Source organism: Oscarella lobularis, chromosome 14 (assembly GCF_947507565.1).
Source record: "Oscarella lobularis chromosome 14, ooOscLobu1.1, whole genome shotgun sequence".
NCBI lineage: Eukaryota > Metazoa > Porifera > Homoscleromorpha > Homosclerophorida > Oscarellidae > Oscarella > Oscarella lobularis.
In genome coordinates this window covers 1654261-1670830 of record NC_089188.1, presented here as the reverse complement: position 1 = coordinate 1670830, position 16570 = coordinate 1654261, and the positions used below count along the sequence as shown (strand labels likewise).

Sequence of the window (16570 nt, the reverse complement as noted above, 5' to 3'; positions counted from 1 at the left end):
CGGGACTTTTTCAAATTTTATTTAATAAAGTTTCTGTTAAAAAGACACGTCCATGCGAGAGTGCGACTTGGCAAACGATAACGCACGTTTTCTCTACAAGAAAACGCGCGTTATATTGTCTGCATCGGGGGGGGGGGGGGGGGGGGGGGCCTTGAACACACAGCACACCACCCAGCACACCTACGTTGCTGTGCGTACAAAGCCCCAAGCGTGCGCGCGCGTGTATTATGCGCCTACTACAAATTACAGAAAAAGCTACAAAAAAAAGAGACCACTCTAAAGTCTTCTTCTCTTCACTTTCAAGCAACAACCTCCATCATGAGCCCAATGGAGACACGCACACATAGAGCTGACAGGATGAAGAGGAACGGAATCCGAGCAGTCTGCTGACCACCCGTCCTGCCAGACCCCCGAGACGTTGCCAATTGATCACGCAAGGAGAAAAGATAGCCCTCCCTAGTGTCCTCTAGATGACGATTGGCAATGATGTGTGCCTGGGCGCGTCGATCTAAAACAAAAGAGAGTCAGCATCTTCGCACTGGGAGACCGCAGACGTTTTACGCCGACGGATCAATCGATTTTATGTTACGCGCAATGACAGTACGCTGAATATTTCGTACGTACTGTACACAGTACGGTGCAAGCAATTCGCGAAGGGGAACCCGTCCATGCACGACGGCGGCGCGTCGGTTACAGTTTACGGAGAGTCGACTGATGCTTAGACTATCTCACCGTCTGCTTTTCGTCGTCTTTTGTCGTCGTCTCTTCTGTCGAAGGAGCAAATATCCAGTCAGTTTCTCTAACGGGGCCCCCAAGGTTTGCCACGCTCTCTGCGATCATCTCTGTGAAGGCCCCGAGGAGCAAGTATCTACCTCGATCGAAGAATTGCGAGCAAAAGGGAAAAGGATTCATAAAAGCGAGGCTGCTTACCTTTGCCACGTGGAGTCGGTGGAGACACGCCCGGATAGCTGTGACGCACGGATTAATGTTATTAAACTTCTCGCTAAAATATCAAATATGTCAAGAAATTGAAGAAACACATAGGAAACAAGGTACTCGGATTTACCAGTCAAGAGGAAGAGCGATAAATTCAATGCTGAGTAGAATGGCAAACAGGACAACAGCACAAAATCCGTAGATGTAGTAGCCAATGATAGGAACGCCGAACAATTTAGCCTTTAACCCCAAACAAAGCTCGAGTCTTAGTAAACAGATCAACGCACTTTTCTTACCCTTCTATTTTGCCCGTTGAGAAAAAGAAGAAACGAATCGATTTCATCAACAGGAGTATCCTGGTGTTCCCTCTGAATGCGCGTTTTCAATTGAGTCGCCAATTTGACGGGCGACTTGCACGCATTGGACAAACGAATAGCCTTAGAAAAACAATACGAGTCAACAAACTCCACGTCGCTCGCACTTGCACCTGCACAAACGGCACCAGAGCGATGAAAAACCAAAGGCAAAAGCTTGTGATAGTCGAGAAAATAAAGAGACCCTTGGTAGTGTTACTCGACAGCGTTGAGAAATCGGACACCAAATCAAACAGCGCATATCCAGCTAGAAAAAAAAACGTAATGGGAATGACTCTAGTATCAGTCGTCTTACATAATATGGTGTGATTGCCGAAATTGAATTCTGCAATTGAAACGGCCACGGACATTTGCTTATTGAGTTTATTGACCGCCTTGCCCGTCATGTGATATTCCTTCACCGCCTCTTCCAAAGGCAGCACGTTCGTTTTGACTTTGACGTTGGCACAGCGTATGGTGGCGATGATCGTTTGGCACTGGATGGCGTAGCTCATTGTCACGGCGACGTTCACCACGTCGAATAGCAGAAATCCGATCCACATGAAAACGGTGGCGAGCCACATTCGCGCCGGTTTCTCGGCCTTCATCCACGAGCTGTAGCCCGGATTCCAATTGGGGCTCCACGTGCAATCGATCATGCGTCCGAGCACGCCGCAAATGCCGGACGTCAGACTGAGACTCACCCAAACGATGCCAGAAACAAAGATCCATCTGCAAGCAGACAATAGAGTTCATATCTAGAACGTACTGTATTTCTTGCTGAACCTCAATGTACTCTTTAGACTTTTTAGAAAAACTGGATAACCTGCTGCAGCCCTGCAAGCCTAAATCAAAAAAAACTTAATATAGCAAATATTAGATTGCTAATTAGTTTACTTCGTCGGCTCGTCTTGCCAGTTCTTCCAAGGCACTTTTATGCCGAAAAACGTAGAGCGCATATAGGAATACAATGAAGTGAATGGCGTCAGAGAACAGGTAATGAGACACGGGATGATGACAAAAATTCGGTTGAAACGATCCATCAACAGAATTGGAGGTGTTGCAGTATTTCTTATACCTCTCCTTGCTCACGTTGCCCAAAATATACATCGGCTAAAAAAAAGATGAAAAATCGTTCGTTTCTTTCGTGTGTGTGTTTGATGAGAACTGACGTGATCTCTGCTGTAGCAAGCGCCGAATTGAATGACGTAGCCGGCGCACAAAAAACCGGCTATTAGGATGGGATAGACGTAATTGATGATCGTCAGTGCCTTCGACTGCTCGTAATCCGCATTCCACGGTTGCCACCCCAACTAAGATGGAGACACATACATAAATCAAAAATGACGAATTTTTCTTTTCGGCTTACCGGAGTGAGAAAGTATCGTTTGATCGGTTTGAGGAGATTGGCGGCCGTTGCCAAAGCGAGAGACAGATCGGCCTCTTGATTCTCCGATTGGGACGGAAGGCGGCGCTGCGTCGGAATTGGGATGTGATGCTAGAGGAATAGCACTACGAGCGAATAGAAAAGAGCGACTAATGGCGCGCACCTCTTTTTCGGGTCCCGATACGATGTCCATTTCGCTTCCCGAGCTTGAGGATGGTGCCGGAAGCGGGCGACGATGAACGGAGCGGAGAATAGGCTGATAAAATTGCTCGACAAGCGATTCGAGGATTGCGATAGTCACTCGACCTGCTTCTCGCCGTTTTCACCGGGATACGACGACATGATCGGCCGTTCGTTTTTCGTTTCGAAAGACGTCTGAGCTTGTAACGTGCGCTAACAAATCTACAAAAAACACAGGAAAAAGTATTTCAAAAAAAAAGTTAGACGTCGACATTTATGATTTCCAGCTCGACCAGAAGAAGAAGAACGAAAATAGCAGCTGCTCCCAACGCCCACAAGTAATGGCTGACAACCGGAATACGAAACAGTTTGGCCTATGAAAAAATCATCAGATCAGACCACTCCCATCGAAATAATTCAATTACCTTCTTGTTCTGAGCATTCAAGAACGTAATGAAAGAATCGAATTCGGCGTCTTTCGTCTCCTGATACTGGAATGGACGTGTCCTGATTTCCAAGGCTGTTTTAATTGGCGATTGACAGGCGCTTGTGACGCGAGCAGCCTAAGAAAAATTGCTTTGAAAAAAAATACGACGGTGCTCTTTATGGCGTTACCTGTATGACAGGAAATAAGGCGATCGCCGTCCAAAGTATAAAATCCAATACGGCCGAGAAAATGAATAAGACTTCTGCATGGGAGTTTGATAGAAGATCAAAAGAGTCGCGCAAAACATAAAAAGAATGCAAGCCTAATAAATAGAAAAATAATCGCTTATACGTGAACCCTTTCCCCCCAATGCTTGTACTTACATAAAATAGAGTGACTCACGAAATTGAATTCCATTATCGAAATCACTATAGCCATTTGCCGATTGAGCGCGTCGACCGCCTTTCCCGCTTCGTGAAACTCCTTGATGGCGTTTTGAAGCGTAATCGTTTTGTCGTGAACTTTCTGCACGAGTCCGCGAACGAGAACGATGATGAGTTGGCATTGGGTCGTGTAGTTGACCGTCACGGCGATGTTGACGAGATCGAAGGCGAGAAAGCCGATCCACATGACGACGATCAGAATCCACATCGCCACGGGCGACGCGACGTCCATCCACGAGACGAATCCCAAACGCCACGGCTCGGTCCACGTGCAATCGACGAGACGACCGAAAAGACCGAGAACGCTTGCGATGAAATTGACGAAAATCCACGCGATGCCGGAATAAAAGATGGCTCTATAAAAAAACGTACGTGTTGGGTGAGTGACCTAAGACAATGCAAACTCTACAAAGGCGTGTACCTGTATATGTGTATGTACTATATTACGTGGTGTGTGGCACGAAAACTAAAACTGCTAATGTAGGTGTCTTACTGAACGGCTGTGCTGAGTTTTTTCTGTGACAGGTAATAGTGAAGATCGCCGCCACCAGTTTGAATAAAAGTCTAAGAAAACAAATACGTATAAACAGGAGCGGCACGTTCACTTTTTTTGTTACCTTCTGCATCAGCATTTCGAGCTCTTCATTTTCTCTCCAACGAAATATGTACATTCCGTAGAGAAATCCAATGAAGTGAATGATGTCCGAGAACAAGTATTTGGAATAGGCGTGCGAGCAGAAAGGGCGTTTGGTGACCGGGTTCAAGTCATTCGACGAGTTGCAATAACGACCCCGAACAGCCTCCGAATCATTTGGAATGTTATACATTGGCTAGAATAGTGCATAGAACAACCACAACGATTCCCGTCCATAATTCACGTACATGATCGCGACTGTAGCAGGCTCCGAATTGGGTGAAATATCCCGCAATTAAAAGACACGTGACGAATATGGGATAAATGACGTTGAGAAATTTAAATCCCCGTTCTTTGAACGACGTCACCACTCCGCCGCTAGGAATCCAAGGTTGCCATCCCAACTAAAAATTCGAATACGTTCAAATCAAATATAGGAACTTTTTTTTATATTCCTACCAGACGGAGGAAAAATTGGTATGGACTGAGAACTTCTTTCTTGCATTTCTCCAACGCCTCTTCGGTTGTTCTGCCGTTCACGAGAGTTTTGAAATTTCCGCTTCCGGGACTGGGAAGCTGGAAAAAGGAAAATCGGCTCGATTGCGAGTAGCTATCAAATTATATTTACCTCTAGTGCAATGTATCCGCTGCTTTCGTCCAATTCGCTGTTGTTGATGCTGCGTCTCGACGCCGTTCGACGTGATACGAGCGAATCGGTGAGGCTCTGCGACAAACGCGCACGATCAAAGGCAAGTTGAGCAAACAAAAAAGCCCTACAGTTCTGTTCGACAAAAGAGTGGGCTCGTCTGCCATGAAAAACAGAAGGATTCTTCCAAGTGCGCGTTCCCGTATTCGTAAGAACGTTCCCGTATAAAGTGTTAATAAATGCGGCAATAATTATAATTTCTAGTGATCCATAACCAATTTGCATTGTTCGTACACAATGAAAAACTAAAGAAAAAACAATTATAGACCGTTTCTCTCACTGGAAATAGAATCCTTACTATGATATTCCATGGTCCAAGTCGTAAATAAAGAGGGATAAAGCCTTTATAGAGAGCAAAGAAGCCTTCACTGCGAGCAGTCTAATAAATAAATAAAGTAAATAAATAAATAAATTACTCCTAAATTGCACAGCTTGCTTTGACATTGCCTACCTTAATAGCACAATCAAAGGAACTCTTATAAACAGTGTCCGCTAAACCCGATTTAAACATCCTTTGATTCATCATACGGGTCTGGTAAGAAAAACTAATAGTTATGCGCTCCATTACTGCCCTATCTATTCTTATACCTTAACAACGTCAATAGGATTTGATGCCACGGCTCCAGCAAAACCAGCCAAAGCAGCGCATCTGAAGAGAACAGATATAGACCAAGGAAACCTCTATCCTCCTAAACTCACACAAAATGAGTATTAACGTTATCTTGAAATAGACCGGTGGCAAGCGCTCTTCTCTTCGTCCAATCATACAAAGCCAATTCCACGCCAACGACGACAGCGGCTCTCTGGGCTGTTGGAACAACGCCCTAAAAATTGAAAGAATAATTTCCTAAACGAGTTTCAGCCCGTGGATAGACGTTTCACCCTATAGAGTCCCCTCAATCCTTCCAGTTTGTAGATGTTAGCAAAAGAGGCCATCATTCCTTGGCTTGCATTCGCTGCATTGACGCCGCTCACTTGCATTCTCACCTAGACGTTGGTTGATTCACATAATAAACTCGGTCCCCTACTTCACATCTATCTCACCTTGAGGACGTCCGTTGGATTGGCTATCGCAGATGACAGCGCTCCAGCGGCAACGCCCGATATAACATTCTTCAATAAGGTCTCATCTGAAAAGACAAGCACAAACAACCGTAGGACTATGAATTAATATTAGGTACACATACCTTGAGGATCTCTTGCTAATGATCTCTTAAAAGCGTGATAGCAGCCAAGTTTTATTGTTCCATACGACGCTTGTCTCAGCAAAGCAGGAGCAATCCTAGTGAAGAAGAACGGAATGCTCTTAGTACACCACCCCCCTGATAAGCAAGGTATGCCCGAGAAATGACCACGTGCCTTGGCCACTAAGAGCTAATTAGGTAAACGTATCCCCTCAGTCCAAACCAAAACACCTCAGGGAAAAAATTCTGGGAGAACAATCGGTACTCTATACGGCCCCGGGACCTTCATTGTCATGGAAACCGATTTTATAGATTTCTTAATTAAAAGTACAGCGTTTTTCGATACGCACCCCGAATAGAGCGCCTTGACGCTCTCCTCCTTCGAGATCGTGACGATAGCGTGGAGCATTCCTCGATACTTGAGTTGCGTGTGAGCCACTTCGGCCACCTGGCCCTGTATCATCAGACGCGTCTTCGTCGTGTCGATCGGAAACGTGCCTACACGCGAAGAGAAAATAATCGATTGCATTCCACGAGCGTTCTCGCGTTGTATCGCCGTCGCTTGGCGTCGCCCGTCAATACAAAGGCTCGCAGGCGTCGAAATAAACCCATTCGACCCCGAGGAAATTGACTGGGACGATGGGGATCGAAGGGACTGGGGACTCGAGATTTCTCTCTCTTGAATCTTCGTTTCTACTCACTGAGTTCGGCTGTTACAGAGGCGATTCCGCCGAATAGAAACGGTTTCCAGCTCAGAATCGACATTATTCTACGCAACGCTTCCTTTCCATTTCTCGTGTGTCCACGCGCTGATCACGGGGGAAAGAGGATTCACTTCCAGATAACCGCGCGCTAGAAGAACCGTCACGTGAAGTCGTGCGCGTCGTTGCCAAGGTGTGCCTACACGATCGCTTACACGTGATTGCGTCGCTAACCAATCAGCTCAAGCGCGTTCAGATTTGAAAGGCGTTCGCCCGGCGCTGTAGATCATTCCTTCGACGCGATGGGCATTCAAAAGACGATCGACGAAACTTTCCAGCAGAGAAAAACCACGGTAAAGCGTAATGCTCTCGCGTCTCCAGCTCGATCCGTCGTTCAGATGACATCGCAAGAGCCGAAAGGCAAAAAAAGCACGAAGCGAGCCGTCTCGAGTCCATCCAAAGCGGCGGCAGCGGCAAAAAGGCCAAAGCGCGCGGCCTTGGAGAATCTAACGAACGTACGCGAGCAAAGGAACAAAAAATTGAAAACGTGCACTGTACATCTCTCCAGGCGGGCGGAGAACAGATGGCGTCGGCACCCCAAGCGTCGAAAAAGTCCGTCTTGAGATCTCACACTCGTCGATCTTCGTCTCTGCCTCTACAAGGAATAGACGAGGTGAAAGAGGAGACGTTGCCCGTTCCGGTTCCACTTCCATATAAGGATATAGATGGTATGTAATAATTTGTTGAATAATTAAAATCGATGATTTTGTAATTAGATACAGACGACCCGCTCTTTTCTCCGGAATACGCCCAAGATATATTTATTCATATGAAAGGCACAGAAGTACGTCTAATAATAATAATATACAATAATTAAAACTATTTCTGTCTTTGGAGGATGCGAATCAAATTAGAAGATACATGGACAGACAACCGCTGATTAGTATCAAACTGAGAACAATAGTGATCGACTGGATGGTCGAAGTGCAAGAAAGCTTTGAGTTGTATCACGAGACTCTTTATCTATCCGTGAAATACGTTGATAGATATTTAGAAAAAGAGGTCTGCGCAACGGCGCATTGGTATTTAATTAGTTCAAAAAATTATTTAGGTTGTACCTCGCGAACAATTGCAGCTGGTTGCCATGGCTGCCATGCTCATTGCATCTAAATTTGAAGTACGTATCTCAAAGTCAAAACTATTCCACTTAATTTTCCTTTAGGAAATGCAACCTCCATTGGTTGACGATTTTATTTATATATGCGATGACGCCTATACTCGCGAAGAACTTCTTTCAGCTGAACGAAAGATGCTGAAAGTTCTCAGCTACGATCTAAACACTCCGATTGCCTATAGGTTTCTAAGAAGATTTGCTCAGGTTATGCACAAAATATATAATATATAGTATATAATCTGCATTTGCAGGCGGCTGAGGCAAATTTGGAACTTCATACTCTGGCAAGATACATTTGCGAATTGACCTTGCAAGAGTATGACTTCATTGAGCACAAGGCATCCTTATTGGCCGCCAGTGCTCTCTATCTTGCTCAGAAAATGAAAAACGCGGGATCGTGGGTACGCATCATGGCAAGTAATAGATGACGTTATCTAATACATATATGCACTTCTATCCAGTGTCCCACATTGGAACATTATAGTGGGTACGTCGAAAAGGATCTGATGCCTTGTGTGCATCAGTTAAATGCGTTGGTGGGACAAACGCCCAAGGAGAACGTCTCCGTTGTACGAAAGAAATACAGTCACCAGTAAGATTAAATTTATTTAATTGGGCTAATTAATCGATTAATTGTTTTTGTCTGTAGGGTGTTTTATCGGTCGAGTACGTTGCCTGCCTACAAATTTTAACACTGTGAACGAATTATTGTATGTGTAAATAGTGAAATAGATCTTGTAATTCACCTATGTAGAGCGACGCGCGCTAAAAAGATATGACCACTCACCTCGACGATTCTTGTCCTTGTGGAGCTCTCCATTCGACTCCTTGCACCCAGACGCTCGATGAAATAGATTTTGAACGCGGAATTTGGTCAGCGGCGAGAGATGGCGAGCTAGAACGCGCGGAAACGCTCCTAAATCGCGGCGTCGATCCAAATCAACGCGATTCGGCAGGATACACAGCTCTCGTACGCCCTTCGCGCGACTGCACGATATCTTTCGACTTGTATCTTGCTTCTTAGCACTACGGCAGTCGAAATGGGCACGCGCTCGTATGCGAATTGCTTCTGAGAAGAGGCGCGCTTTGCGATGCCAAAACACCATCCGGGGCATCGACTCCTCTTCACCGAGCCTCCTTTTGCGGTCACGCAAACGTCGTCGAATTGCTGCTAAAATACAAAGCCAACGTTCTCGCGCAAGACAGCGACGGACAAACGTCACTACATAAAGTAAGAGACAGATACACCTTACCTGGAGAGGCAATGCTTGTTGCTAGGCAGCGAGCGGAGGCCACTGTCGCGTGATTCGACTTCTCGTGGATACGAGTCCTCGTTCTAAGGACGTTCAAGACAACCGAGGCAGGAAAGCGATTGATTTCTGTGCGCCAGACAATGCCGAAATCAGGGACTTACTCTCCTGATATACAGTCTAAAAAGACAACGAAAAAAAAAGGAAACAAATTACAGGTGCAGAAATTATCATCATTTGTCATCATCAACACGTTTTTTGAAGTTCCATTCGAGTGAGTGAGACACGTCAATCCCACCAACTGCTAGAGCTGGAGCCGTGTCTTCCACCGCCTCCAGAGCCACCCGAGCGGCCGTATCCCCCGCCACTTCCTCCACCTCGTCCTCCCCAGCCTCCAGACGATCCGCCCGGATTGCGATGGTACGACTGCCTATAATCGCGGCCGCCAAATCCACCGCCATACCCTCTGTAGTAGACAAACAAAACCTCATCAAAAAAAGCCTGTTTGGGGTCGCGTTTCTTTTTCACCTTCTACCGCCTCGTCCGCCGCCGTATCCTCGGCTTCGACCACTTTCATTGGCAATCTCGCTCAGCCAGACCGGAACTTCCTGGTGAGCGTCTCCCAATAGGAGAGTCAACTCCTTTATAATATTTCTATTTTTGTCATTGAAAAAAGACGTTGCAAGGCCTAAAGTCGGCGGCAGGAATTATCCTATTATTTTATCTCTATAAAACAGTACAGTAGTAGCGTACCCAAATTCCCGACCCTGCCAGTTCGTCCAATGCGATGCACATACTCATCAATATCACTGGGCAAATCAAAATTTATCACGTGTTTCACATTTGAAATATCCAAACCCCTTGCAGCAACCTAGGACGACACAGAGAGAGTAAATAGAACTAAATGCTAAATGCTAATCTTCCCCATCTCACTCACAGCTGTAGCAACAAGTATTGGAGTCCTTCCGGCTTTGAACGACCTCAGCGCTTCCTCTCTTTCCCGCTGAGAACGATCTCCGTGAATCGAAGTGGCCGGATATCCTTCGCCGTACAGGTAATCCTCCAAAGCGTCCGCTCCCTTTTTCGTCTCCACGAAAACCAGAGTCAAGCTCTCGGGTCCTGGAGAAAGAAAGGTCCACGCGCTAGTGCTTCATATCGTCCATGTAAAGGTGACCAGCACCTGTGGCGCCGAGCAAGTCGAGTAGGAAGGAGCGTTTGTCCTCCTCGTCGACCCAAATGACCTTCTGCGTGACATTCTCGCAGGGAGCGCCCACTTTTCCGACGGCGAGAAAGATGTAGTTGTCGAGGAAATCAGTCGCCAACATCTGAGAGCATTGGTCGCCTACCCAACGTTAAAACTCGGCGTTTTTTTTTGTCACCTGTATCTCTTTGGGAAACGTGGCGCTGAACATGAGAGTTTGCCTTTCGCCTCGTTTTGGCATCGTGTCTTGATCGACGATGCGTCGTATCTGCGGCTCGAACCCCATGTCGAGCATGCGATCTGCTTCATCCAAAACAAGGAATCTACGCGCGCCCGCAATCAGCAAGTTCCGACAAAAAGAAACAAAACTATTGACCTGCAGACGTCCAATCCAACGCGACCGCGCTCCATCACGTCGACGAGACGACCGGGCGTAGCGACCAACAGATGGCAACCCCGATCGAGATCTCTCAGCTGAGTTCCAATGTCTGCGCCGCCGTAAACGACGCACGTGCGAACGTGAGAACGATAAGCAAACTGCGAGCGAGAGAAATGAGCAATGCTGCAGAGAGCAGCTTCTTTTCTCACCTTTCTTGCTTCATCGTAAATTTGGATTGCAAGTTCTCGGGTCGGGGCCAGAATAAGGGCAATCGGAAATTGCTTGCGACGACCGTACTTGTGAGTCATTTCCGTGTGATTCACGGGACCCCATTCGTAGATCTGATTGAGAACTGGAACGAGGAATGCCGCCGTCTTACCGGAACCTGGATACAAAGAAAAAAAAAGACACGTGCGTATGAGATAGAACTGATCCGATTTTTTAAATTAATATAATAACCTGTCTGGGCACAAGCCATTAGATCCCTCTTTCCGGCTATGATAGGAATAGCAAACTTTTGAACTGGAGTCGGTTTGTCGTAATGGCAGAGCTAAACAAACAATAAAAACGATTCTATGGGCTCCTTTACGTACTTGAATGTTGCCTTGGATGATTTCTCCCAGGTCGATGTCAGAGAACTAAACGATTCAATGATTTTTTTACGTAAGACGTTTCGCGTTCTTTACATCGCCAATTCCCTCTGGGCAATCCTTGCCACTCGCCTCCACGTTGACATCGTCGTATTTGTCAAAATTGATACCCGTGTTCGTTCCACTGAACAGCTCCCTTAGCAACAAACAAACCATAATGCATTTAACGAAGGCCAGCTCTCCTCCTCCCCTCTACCGTTCAATTCTTTCGTTTCTCGGCAGAGGCTTGCTCCAGTCTTCTCGCTCAGACTCAAAATCTAATCACACCACCAATAGTACGGTCATTATCGGCGCTCCCATCATGCATCCCCCTGCACCACTAAAGGGCCCAGAATATAGAAAGCCATTGGCTAGAGTCCACACAAACCAAAAGAGAATAAATCCTGGTTCTCCCAGGGCACTCAGAAAGTGTTGCCAAGCGCACAAAAATGTACCTCTGAAGCGTGCCCCGCCTCCATCGTCATCGTAACTACCACGTCTACCAAATCCGTCCTGACTTCCACGACGAAATCCGCCTCCACTTCTATCGTATCTAAACAAAAAAAAAACGCTTCTTCACGACAAAAAAAAAACGACCCGTTTCACGTACCTGGAGCTTCCACCGAAGCCCCTATCGTATCCACCAGCGCCAAAGGAACGCCCACGACCGCGATCGTCTGAGTCAGAGTGGAATGAGATCATCGCTTCTATTTTTTCGTCGTCTCTGCGCTCTTTTACCTCGAAAGTCCTTGCGATACGAGCGATCGGCCGTCTCTGCCCTTGGGGGACGATCGCGCGCGTGCGGGGGAACGTATTTCGCTGGGTGAGAAAGAAAGAAAGAGGTGGGTACACGTGCCATAGCAGCGCCATCTTTTTTTCGACTCGGAAGGCGTCTTACTGCGTCCTGTGTTTCCGCGGCCCGAACTGCTGCCAGCGGGGACCGATTCCAAGCCGAGGCCAGCAAACTGACGACGGAGAAACGATAAAGAAAGAGGAGGAGCGAAAGGAAGGGGGCCCCATACCTGCCGATCTAGACTTGTTTCCTGCCTATATCCATAACTCATAACTGTGTAGAACAATCCGTTTTCTTGTCTTCTGCGCGAAACGCTGTCTGTTTTTCCCTTTTCTTTCACCACAGGAAAATACGGGAAGTTCGTCGTCACGTCGTGCCCTTGTTGTCGCACGTGCAACAAAAATAAATACGTACTAGCTGATTTACCCGTTCATCGAACGGGTTGTTTAGGCGTTTGTATTCAGACATGAGCGCATATGAAATTATGCTTATTCGGCCGTTTCTTGCAATATTCTAACGGCATTTTACAGCGTGTTGTCAACCCGCAGTGCCGCTCGCTGATAGGCCGGTTTTTCTGCGACCGTTACGACTCTATTCTGCTATATATCTCTAACGCTATATCTCTAATGCACGAATCGGGTCTCTTAAGCGCCGCTGCAATTCGACCTACGTGGGCTAGCTACGGCTTTTTTACCCGCGTTAGCTTATTGGAATACAGCTGCAGTTTCTTGTCGAAGCTCATTTACAGCCGCAAAAGCTATTCAAGGAGAAATCTCAGGCTGTATACTCTGGTCATTTCCTACGCTGTAAACCAACTTGGTTTGTTTGGAGGCGCCCGATTAACATATCGTAACTATTTTGTCATCTATTTGGACATTCGGTAATCGGTCGGGTCCATGTACAGCAGCCGATCCTTGGTAATTTGCAGCTGCGCTGAATCCGGTCGTAAGTCATTCGTAACTGCTGTACATGATAGTCCTTGCCCACTAAAAAAGCTTCAGTAGCGGGCCTCGGCATATAAGTAAACCGCTCCTCTACCCAATCGCGCGGTCCCATCGCAGCAGAAGCAGACGGTCACGATCTATTCACAGCTGCTCCAACCGGGCTAATCGCTGCATGCAGCAGCAGAAGAAACAGCAGCAGCAGTAGTCGCGTCGGTCAATTCACTGCTCAGATCAATCTGCGCAGTAGTCGCGCGTTTAGCTGTTGCATATGGTCCAGCCTACTGAAGATGCGAAATAACCTCTCTCGTTTCCAGCGCTACTAATAGACCGGAGCCGCTTTGCAGCTGTGAATAGACCGGTCCTTGTCCAAGAGCCGCAACCGGGCAAATTAACCTAATTCTATTTCGCAGCAAAGATGAGTTTAACGATTTTGTCTTTTCAAAATCGGCACATCGTTTATCTTCCCATCATTTAAAGCTGCCACGCAAGTGAACTGCAATATGTGTTTTCTGTTGAAAGTACTCAATGTGTTTTCTGTTGTAGGTACTCAATATGTTTTCTGTTGTAGGTACTCAATGTGTTTTCTGTTGAAGGTACTGAATGTGTTTTCTGTTGTAGGTACACAATGTGTTTTCTGTTGAAGGTACTGAATGTGTTTTCTGTTGAAGGTACTGAATGTGTTTTCTGTTGCAGGTACTCAATGTGTTTTCTGTTGAAGGTACTCAATGTGTTTTCTGTTGTAGGTACTCAATATGTTTTCTGTTTTAGGTACTCAATATGTTTTCTGTTGTAGGTACTCAATGTGTTTTCTGTTGTAGGTACTCAATATGTTTTCTGTTTTAGGTACTCAATGTGTTTTCTGTTGAAGGTACTGAATGTGTTTTCTGTTGAAGGTACTCAATGTGTTTTCTGTTGTAGGTACTCAATGTGTTTTCTGTTGAAGGTACTCAATATGTTTTCTGTTGTAGGTACTGAATGTGTTTTCTGTTGAAGTTACTCAATATGTTTTCTGTTGTAGGTACTCAATGTGTTTTCTGTTGTAGGTACTCAATGTGTTTTCTGTTGTAGGTACTCAATATGTTTTCTGTTTTAGGTACTCAATGTGTTTTCTGTTGAAGGTACTGAATGTGTTTTCTGTTGAAGGTACTCAATGTGTTTTCTGTTCTAGGTACTGAATGTGTTTTCTGTTGAAGTTACTCAATATGTTTTCTGTTGAAGGTACTGAATGTGTTTTCTGTTGAAGGTACTGAATGTGTTTTCTGTTGTAGGTACTCAATGTGTTTTCTGTTGAAAGTACTCAATGTGTTTTCTGTTGTAGGTACTCAATATGTTTTCTGTTGTAGGTACTCAATGTGTTTTCTGTTGAAAGTACTCAATGTGTTTTCTGTTGAAGGTACTGAATGCGTTTGGTGTTGTAGGTACTCAATGTGTTTTCTGTTGTAGGTACTCAATGTGTTTTCTGTTGAAGGTACTGAATGTGTTTTCTGTTGAAGGTACTGAATGTGTTTTCTGTTGTAGGTACTCAATGTGTTTTCTGTTGAAGGTACTGAATGTGTTTTCTGTTGTAGGTACTCAATGTGTTTTCTGTTGAAGGTACTGAATGTGTTTTCTGTTGAAGGTACTGAATGTGTTTTCTGTTGTAGGTACTCAATGTGTTTTCTGTTGAAGGTACTCAATATGTTTTCTGTTTTAGGTACTCAATGTGTTTTCTGTTGAAGGTACTGAATGTGTTTTCTGTTGTAGGTACTCAATGTGTTTTCTGTTGAAGGTACTCAATATGTTTTCTGTTGTAGGTACTGAATGTGTTTTCTGTTGAAGTTACTCAATATGTTTTCTGTTGTAGGTACTCAATGTGTTTTCTGTTGTAGGTACTCAATGTGTTTTCTGTTGAAGTTACTCAATATGTTTTCTGTTGAAGGTACTGAATGTGTTTTCTGTTGTAGGTACTCAATGTGTTTTCTGTTGAAGGTACTCAATGTGTTTTCTGTTGTAGGCACTGAATGTGTTTTCTGTTGAAGTTACTCAATATGTTTTCGGTTGTAGGTACTCAATGTGTTTTCTGTTGTAGGTACTCAATGTGTTTTCTCTTGAAGGTACTCAATGTGTTTTCTGTTGTAGGTACTCAATATGTTTTCTGTTGTAGGTACTCAATGTGTTTTCTGTTGAAGGTACTGAATGTGTTTTCTGTTGTAGGTACTGAATGTGTTTTCTGTTGAAGTTACTCAATATGTTTTCTGTTGTAGGTACTCAATATGTTTTCTATTGTAGGTACTCAATGTGTTTTCTGTTGAAGGTACTGAATGTGTTTTCTGTTGTAGGTACTGAATGTGCTTTCTGTTGAAGGTACTGAATATGTTTTCTGTTGTAGGTACTCAATGTGTTTTCTGTTGTAGGTACTCAATAAGTTTTCTGTTGAAGGCACTGAATGTGTTTTCTGTTGAAGGTACTGAATGTGTTTTCTGTTGAAGGTACTCAATGTGTTTTCTGTTGTAGGTACTCAATGTGTTTTCTGTTGTAGGTACTCAATGTGTTTTCTGTTGTAGGTACTCAATGTGTTTTCTGTTGAAGGTACTAAATGTGTTTTCTGTTGTAGGTACTGAATGTGCTTTCTGTTGAAGGTACTGAATGTGTTTTCTGTTGTAGGTACTCAATGTGTTTTCTGTTGAAGGTACTCAATGTGTTTTCCGTTGTAGGTACTCAATGTGTTTTCTGTTGTAGGTACTCAATATGTTTTCTGTTGTAGGTACTCAATGTGTTTTCTGTTGTAGGTACTCAATATGTTTTCTGTTTTAGGTACTCAATGTGTTTTCTGTTGAAGGTACTCAATATGTTTTCTGTTGTAGGTACTCAATGTGTTTTCTGTTGTAGGTACTCAATGTGTTTTCTGTTGTAGGTACTCAATGTGTTTTCTGTTGAAGGTACTCAATGTGTTTTCTGTTGAAGGTACTGAATGTGTTTTCTGTTGAAGGTACTGAATGTGTTTTCTGTTGTAGGTACTCAATGTGTTTTCTGTTGTAGGTACTCAATGTGTTTTCTGTTGAAGGTACTGAATGTGTTTTCTGTTGAAGGTACTGAATGTGTTTTCTGTTGTAGGTACTCAATGTGTTTACTGTTGAAGGTACTGAATGTGTTTTCTGTTGAAGGTACTCATTATGTTTTCTGTTGAACGTACTCAATATGTTTTCTGTTAAACGTATTCAATATGTTTTCTGTTGAACGTACTCAATATGTTTTCTGTTTTCTGTTGTA

The 16570-nt window shown here is 44.7% G+C and overlaps 5 protein-coding genes and 1 long non-coding RNA gene across 7 annotated transcripts; 2 read left to right on the top strand and 4 right to left on the bottom strand.

Annotated features, from left to right (window-relative positions):
* Positions 1 to 142: 142 nt before the first annotated feature.
* LOC136195595 (uncharacterized) lies at positions 143 to 3076 on the bottom strand. The gene is made up of 13 exons (XM_065984977.1): positions 2983 to 3076; positions 2840 to 2932; positions 2659 to 2787; positions 2462 to 2602; positions 2187 to 2402; positions 2076 to 2134; positions 1606 to 2021; positions 1424 to 1557; positions 1233 to 1373; positions 1067 to 1176; positions 931 to 1003; positions 733 to 868; positions 143 to 508 (listed from the first exon to the last, which is right to left on the bottom strand). The coding sequence occupies exons 1-12, from the start codon at positions 3016 to 3018 to the stop codon at positions 800 to 802; spliced, it is 1617 nt and encodes a 538-aa protein (XP_065841049.1). The 5' UTR covers positions 3019 to 3076; the 3' UTR covers positions 143 to 508; positions 733 to 799.
* Positions 3018 to 5211, bottom strand: LOC136195596 (uncharacterized). Its single transcript, XM_065984978.1, has 10 exons — positions 5138 to 5211; positions 4989 to 5084; positions 4820 to 4936; positions 4609 to 4764; positions 4344 to 4556; positions 4220 to 4290; positions 3667 to 4082; positions 3472 to 3605; positions 3282 to 3419; positions 3018 to 3230 (listed from the first exon to the last, which is right to left on the bottom strand). Exons 1-10 carry the CDS (start codon positions 5171 to 5173, stop codon positions 3117 to 3119), a joined length of 1491 nt encoding a protein of 496 aa, XP_065841050.1. The 5' UTR covers positions 5174 to 5211; the 3' UTR covers positions 3018 to 3116.
* Positions 5198 to 7091, bottom strand: LOC136195597 (kidney mitochondrial carrier protein 1-like). The gene is made up of 10 exons (XM_065984979.1): positions 6952 to 7091; positions 6601 to 6748; positions 6254 to 6348; positions 6111 to 6196; positions 5949 to 6053; positions 5766 to 5890; positions 5655 to 5715; positions 5518 to 5598; positions 5365 to 5445; positions 5198 to 5311 (listed from the first exon to the last, which is right to left on the bottom strand). Exons 1-10 carry the CDS (start codon positions 7013 to 7015, stop codon positions 5267 to 5269), a joined length of 891 nt encoding a protein of 296 aa, XP_065841051.1. The 5' UTR covers positions 7016 to 7091; the 3' UTR covers positions 5198 to 5266.
* Positions 7092 to 7137: 46 nt separating this feature from the next.
* LOC136195108 (G2/mitotic-specific cyclin-B3-like) lies at positions 7138 to 8874 on the top strand. 2 transcript variants are annotated; one of them, XM_065984375.1, is made up of 11 exons: positions 7138 to 7144; positions 7199 to 7304; positions 7350 to 7466; positions 7520 to 7679; positions 7728 to 7795; positions 7849 to 8013; positions 8063 to 8128; positions 8174 to 8329; positions 8377 to 8526; positions 8587 to 8717; positions 8775 to 8874. In XM_065984375.1, the coding sequence occupies exons 2-11, from the start codon at positions 7254 to 7256 to the stop codon at positions 8815 to 8817; spliced, it is 1107 nt and encodes a 368-aa protein (XP_065840447.1). In that variant the 5' UTR covers positions 7138 to 7144; positions 7199 to 7253; the 3' UTR covers positions 8818 to 8874. The 2 variants fall into 2 exon arrangements, with proteins under 2 accessions (XP_065840447.1, XP_065840446.1); XM_065984374.1 differs by lacking the exon at positions 7138 to 7144 and having other exon boundaries at positions 7194 to 7304.
* Positions 8875 to 8908: 34 nt separating this feature from the next.
* Positions 8909 to 9620, top strand: LOC136195109 (uncharacterized). Its single transcript, XR_010671798.1, has 3 exons — positions 8909 to 9095; positions 9150 to 9356; positions 9404 to 9620. It is a non-coding gene; the product is annotated as an uncharacterized lncRNA (long non-coding RNA).
* On the bottom strand, positions 9520 to 12760 carry LOC136195107 (ATP-dependent RNA helicase DDX3Y-like). Its single transcript, XM_065984373.1, has 17 exons — positions 12607 to 12760; positions 12483 to 12549; positions 12323 to 12403; positions 12195 to 12261; positions 12040 to 12137; positions 11802 to 11862; positions 11642 to 11741; positions 11549 to 11593; positions 11415 to 11505; positions 11165 to 11340; positions 10953 to 11113; positions 10755 to 10899; positions 10556 to 10700; positions 10313 to 10494; positions 10129 to 10246; positions 9904 to 10063; positions 9520 to 9841 (listed from the first exon to the last, which is right to left on the bottom strand). The coding sequence occupies exons 1-17, from the start codon at positions 12646 to 12648 to the stop codon at positions 9664 to 9666; spliced, it is 1917 nt and encodes a 638-aa protein (XP_065840445.1). The 5' UTR covers positions 12649 to 12760; the 3' UTR covers positions 9520 to 9663.
* Between the last annotated feature and the right edge of the window lie 3810 nt (positions 12761 to 16570).

What these genes read in the sequence shown, in the direction of transcription:
- LOC136195107 (XM_065984373.1), bottom strand. Translation starts at nt 12,648, where the DNA reads ATGAGTTATGGATATAGGCAGGAAACAAGTCTAGATCGGCAG. An exon ending in GTTGGATTGGACGTCTGCAG is followed by an intron (nt 10,900 to 10,952) that starts GTCAATAGTTTT and finishes GGGCGCGCGTAG; the next exon opens with ATTCCTTGTTTTGGATGAAG. An exon ending in TGGCAGGGTCGGGAATTTGG is followed by an intron (nt 10,064 to 10,128) that starts GTACGCTACTAC and finishes CGCCGACTTTAG; the next exon opens with GCCTTGCAACGTCTTTTTTC.
- LOC136195108 (XM_065984375.1), top strand. Translation starts at nt 7,254, where the DNA reads ATGGGCATTCAAAAGACGATCGACGAAACTTTCCAGCAGAGAAAAACC. An exon ending in TCCATATAAGGATATAGATG is followed by an intron (nt 7,680 to 7,727) that starts GTATGTAATAAT and finishes TTTTGTAATTAG; the next exon opens with ATACAGACGACCCGCTCTTT. An exon ending in TCATTGCATCTAAATTTGAA is followed by an intron (nt 8,129 to 8,173) that starts GTACGTATCTCA and finishes ATTTTCCTTTAG; the next exon opens with GAAATGCAACCTCCATTGGT.
- LOC136195596 (XM_065984978.1), bottom strand. Translation starts at nt 5,173, where the DNA reads ATGGCAGACGAGCCCACTCTTTTGTCGAACAGAACT. An exon ending in AAACTCAGCACAGCCGTTCA is followed by an intron (nt 4,083 to 4,219) that starts GTAAGACACCTA and finishes GTTTTTTTATAG; the next exon opens with AGCCATCTTTTATTCCGGCA. An exon ending in TGAATGCTCAGAACAAGAAG is followed by an intron (nt 3,231 to 3,281) that starts GTAATTGAATTA and finishes ATTTTTTCATAG; the next exon opens with GCCAAACTGTTTCGTATTCC.
- LOC136195597 (XM_065984979.1), bottom strand. Translation starts at nt 7,015, where the DNA reads ATGTCGATTCTGAGCTGGAAACCGTTTCTATTCGGCGGAATCGCCTCT. An exon ending in GTCAAGGCGCTCTATTCGGG is followed by an intron (nt 6,349 to 6,600) that starts GTGCGTATCGAA and finishes CTTCTTCACTAG; the next exon opens with GATTGCTCCTGCTTTGCTGA. An exon ending in TTGGACCATGGAATATCATA is followed by an intron (nt 5,312 to 5,364) that starts GTAAGGATTCTA and finishes TTTTTTCTTTAG; the next exon opens with TTTTTCATTGTGTACGAACA.
- LOC136195595 (XM_065984977.1), bottom strand. Translation starts at nt 3,018, where the DNA reads ATGTCGTCGTATCCCGGTGAAAACGGCGAGAAGCAG. An exon ending in CTTGCTACAGCAGAGATCAC is followed by an intron (nt 2,403 to 2,461) that starts GTCAGTTCTCAT and finishes TCTTTTTTTTAG; the next exon opens with CCGATGTATATTTTGGGCAA. An exon ending in CTCTGGTGCCGTTTGTGCAG is followed by an intron (nt 1,374 to 1,423) that starts GTGCAAGTGCGA and finishes TGTTTTTCTAAG; the next exon opens with GCTATTCGTTTGTCCAATGC.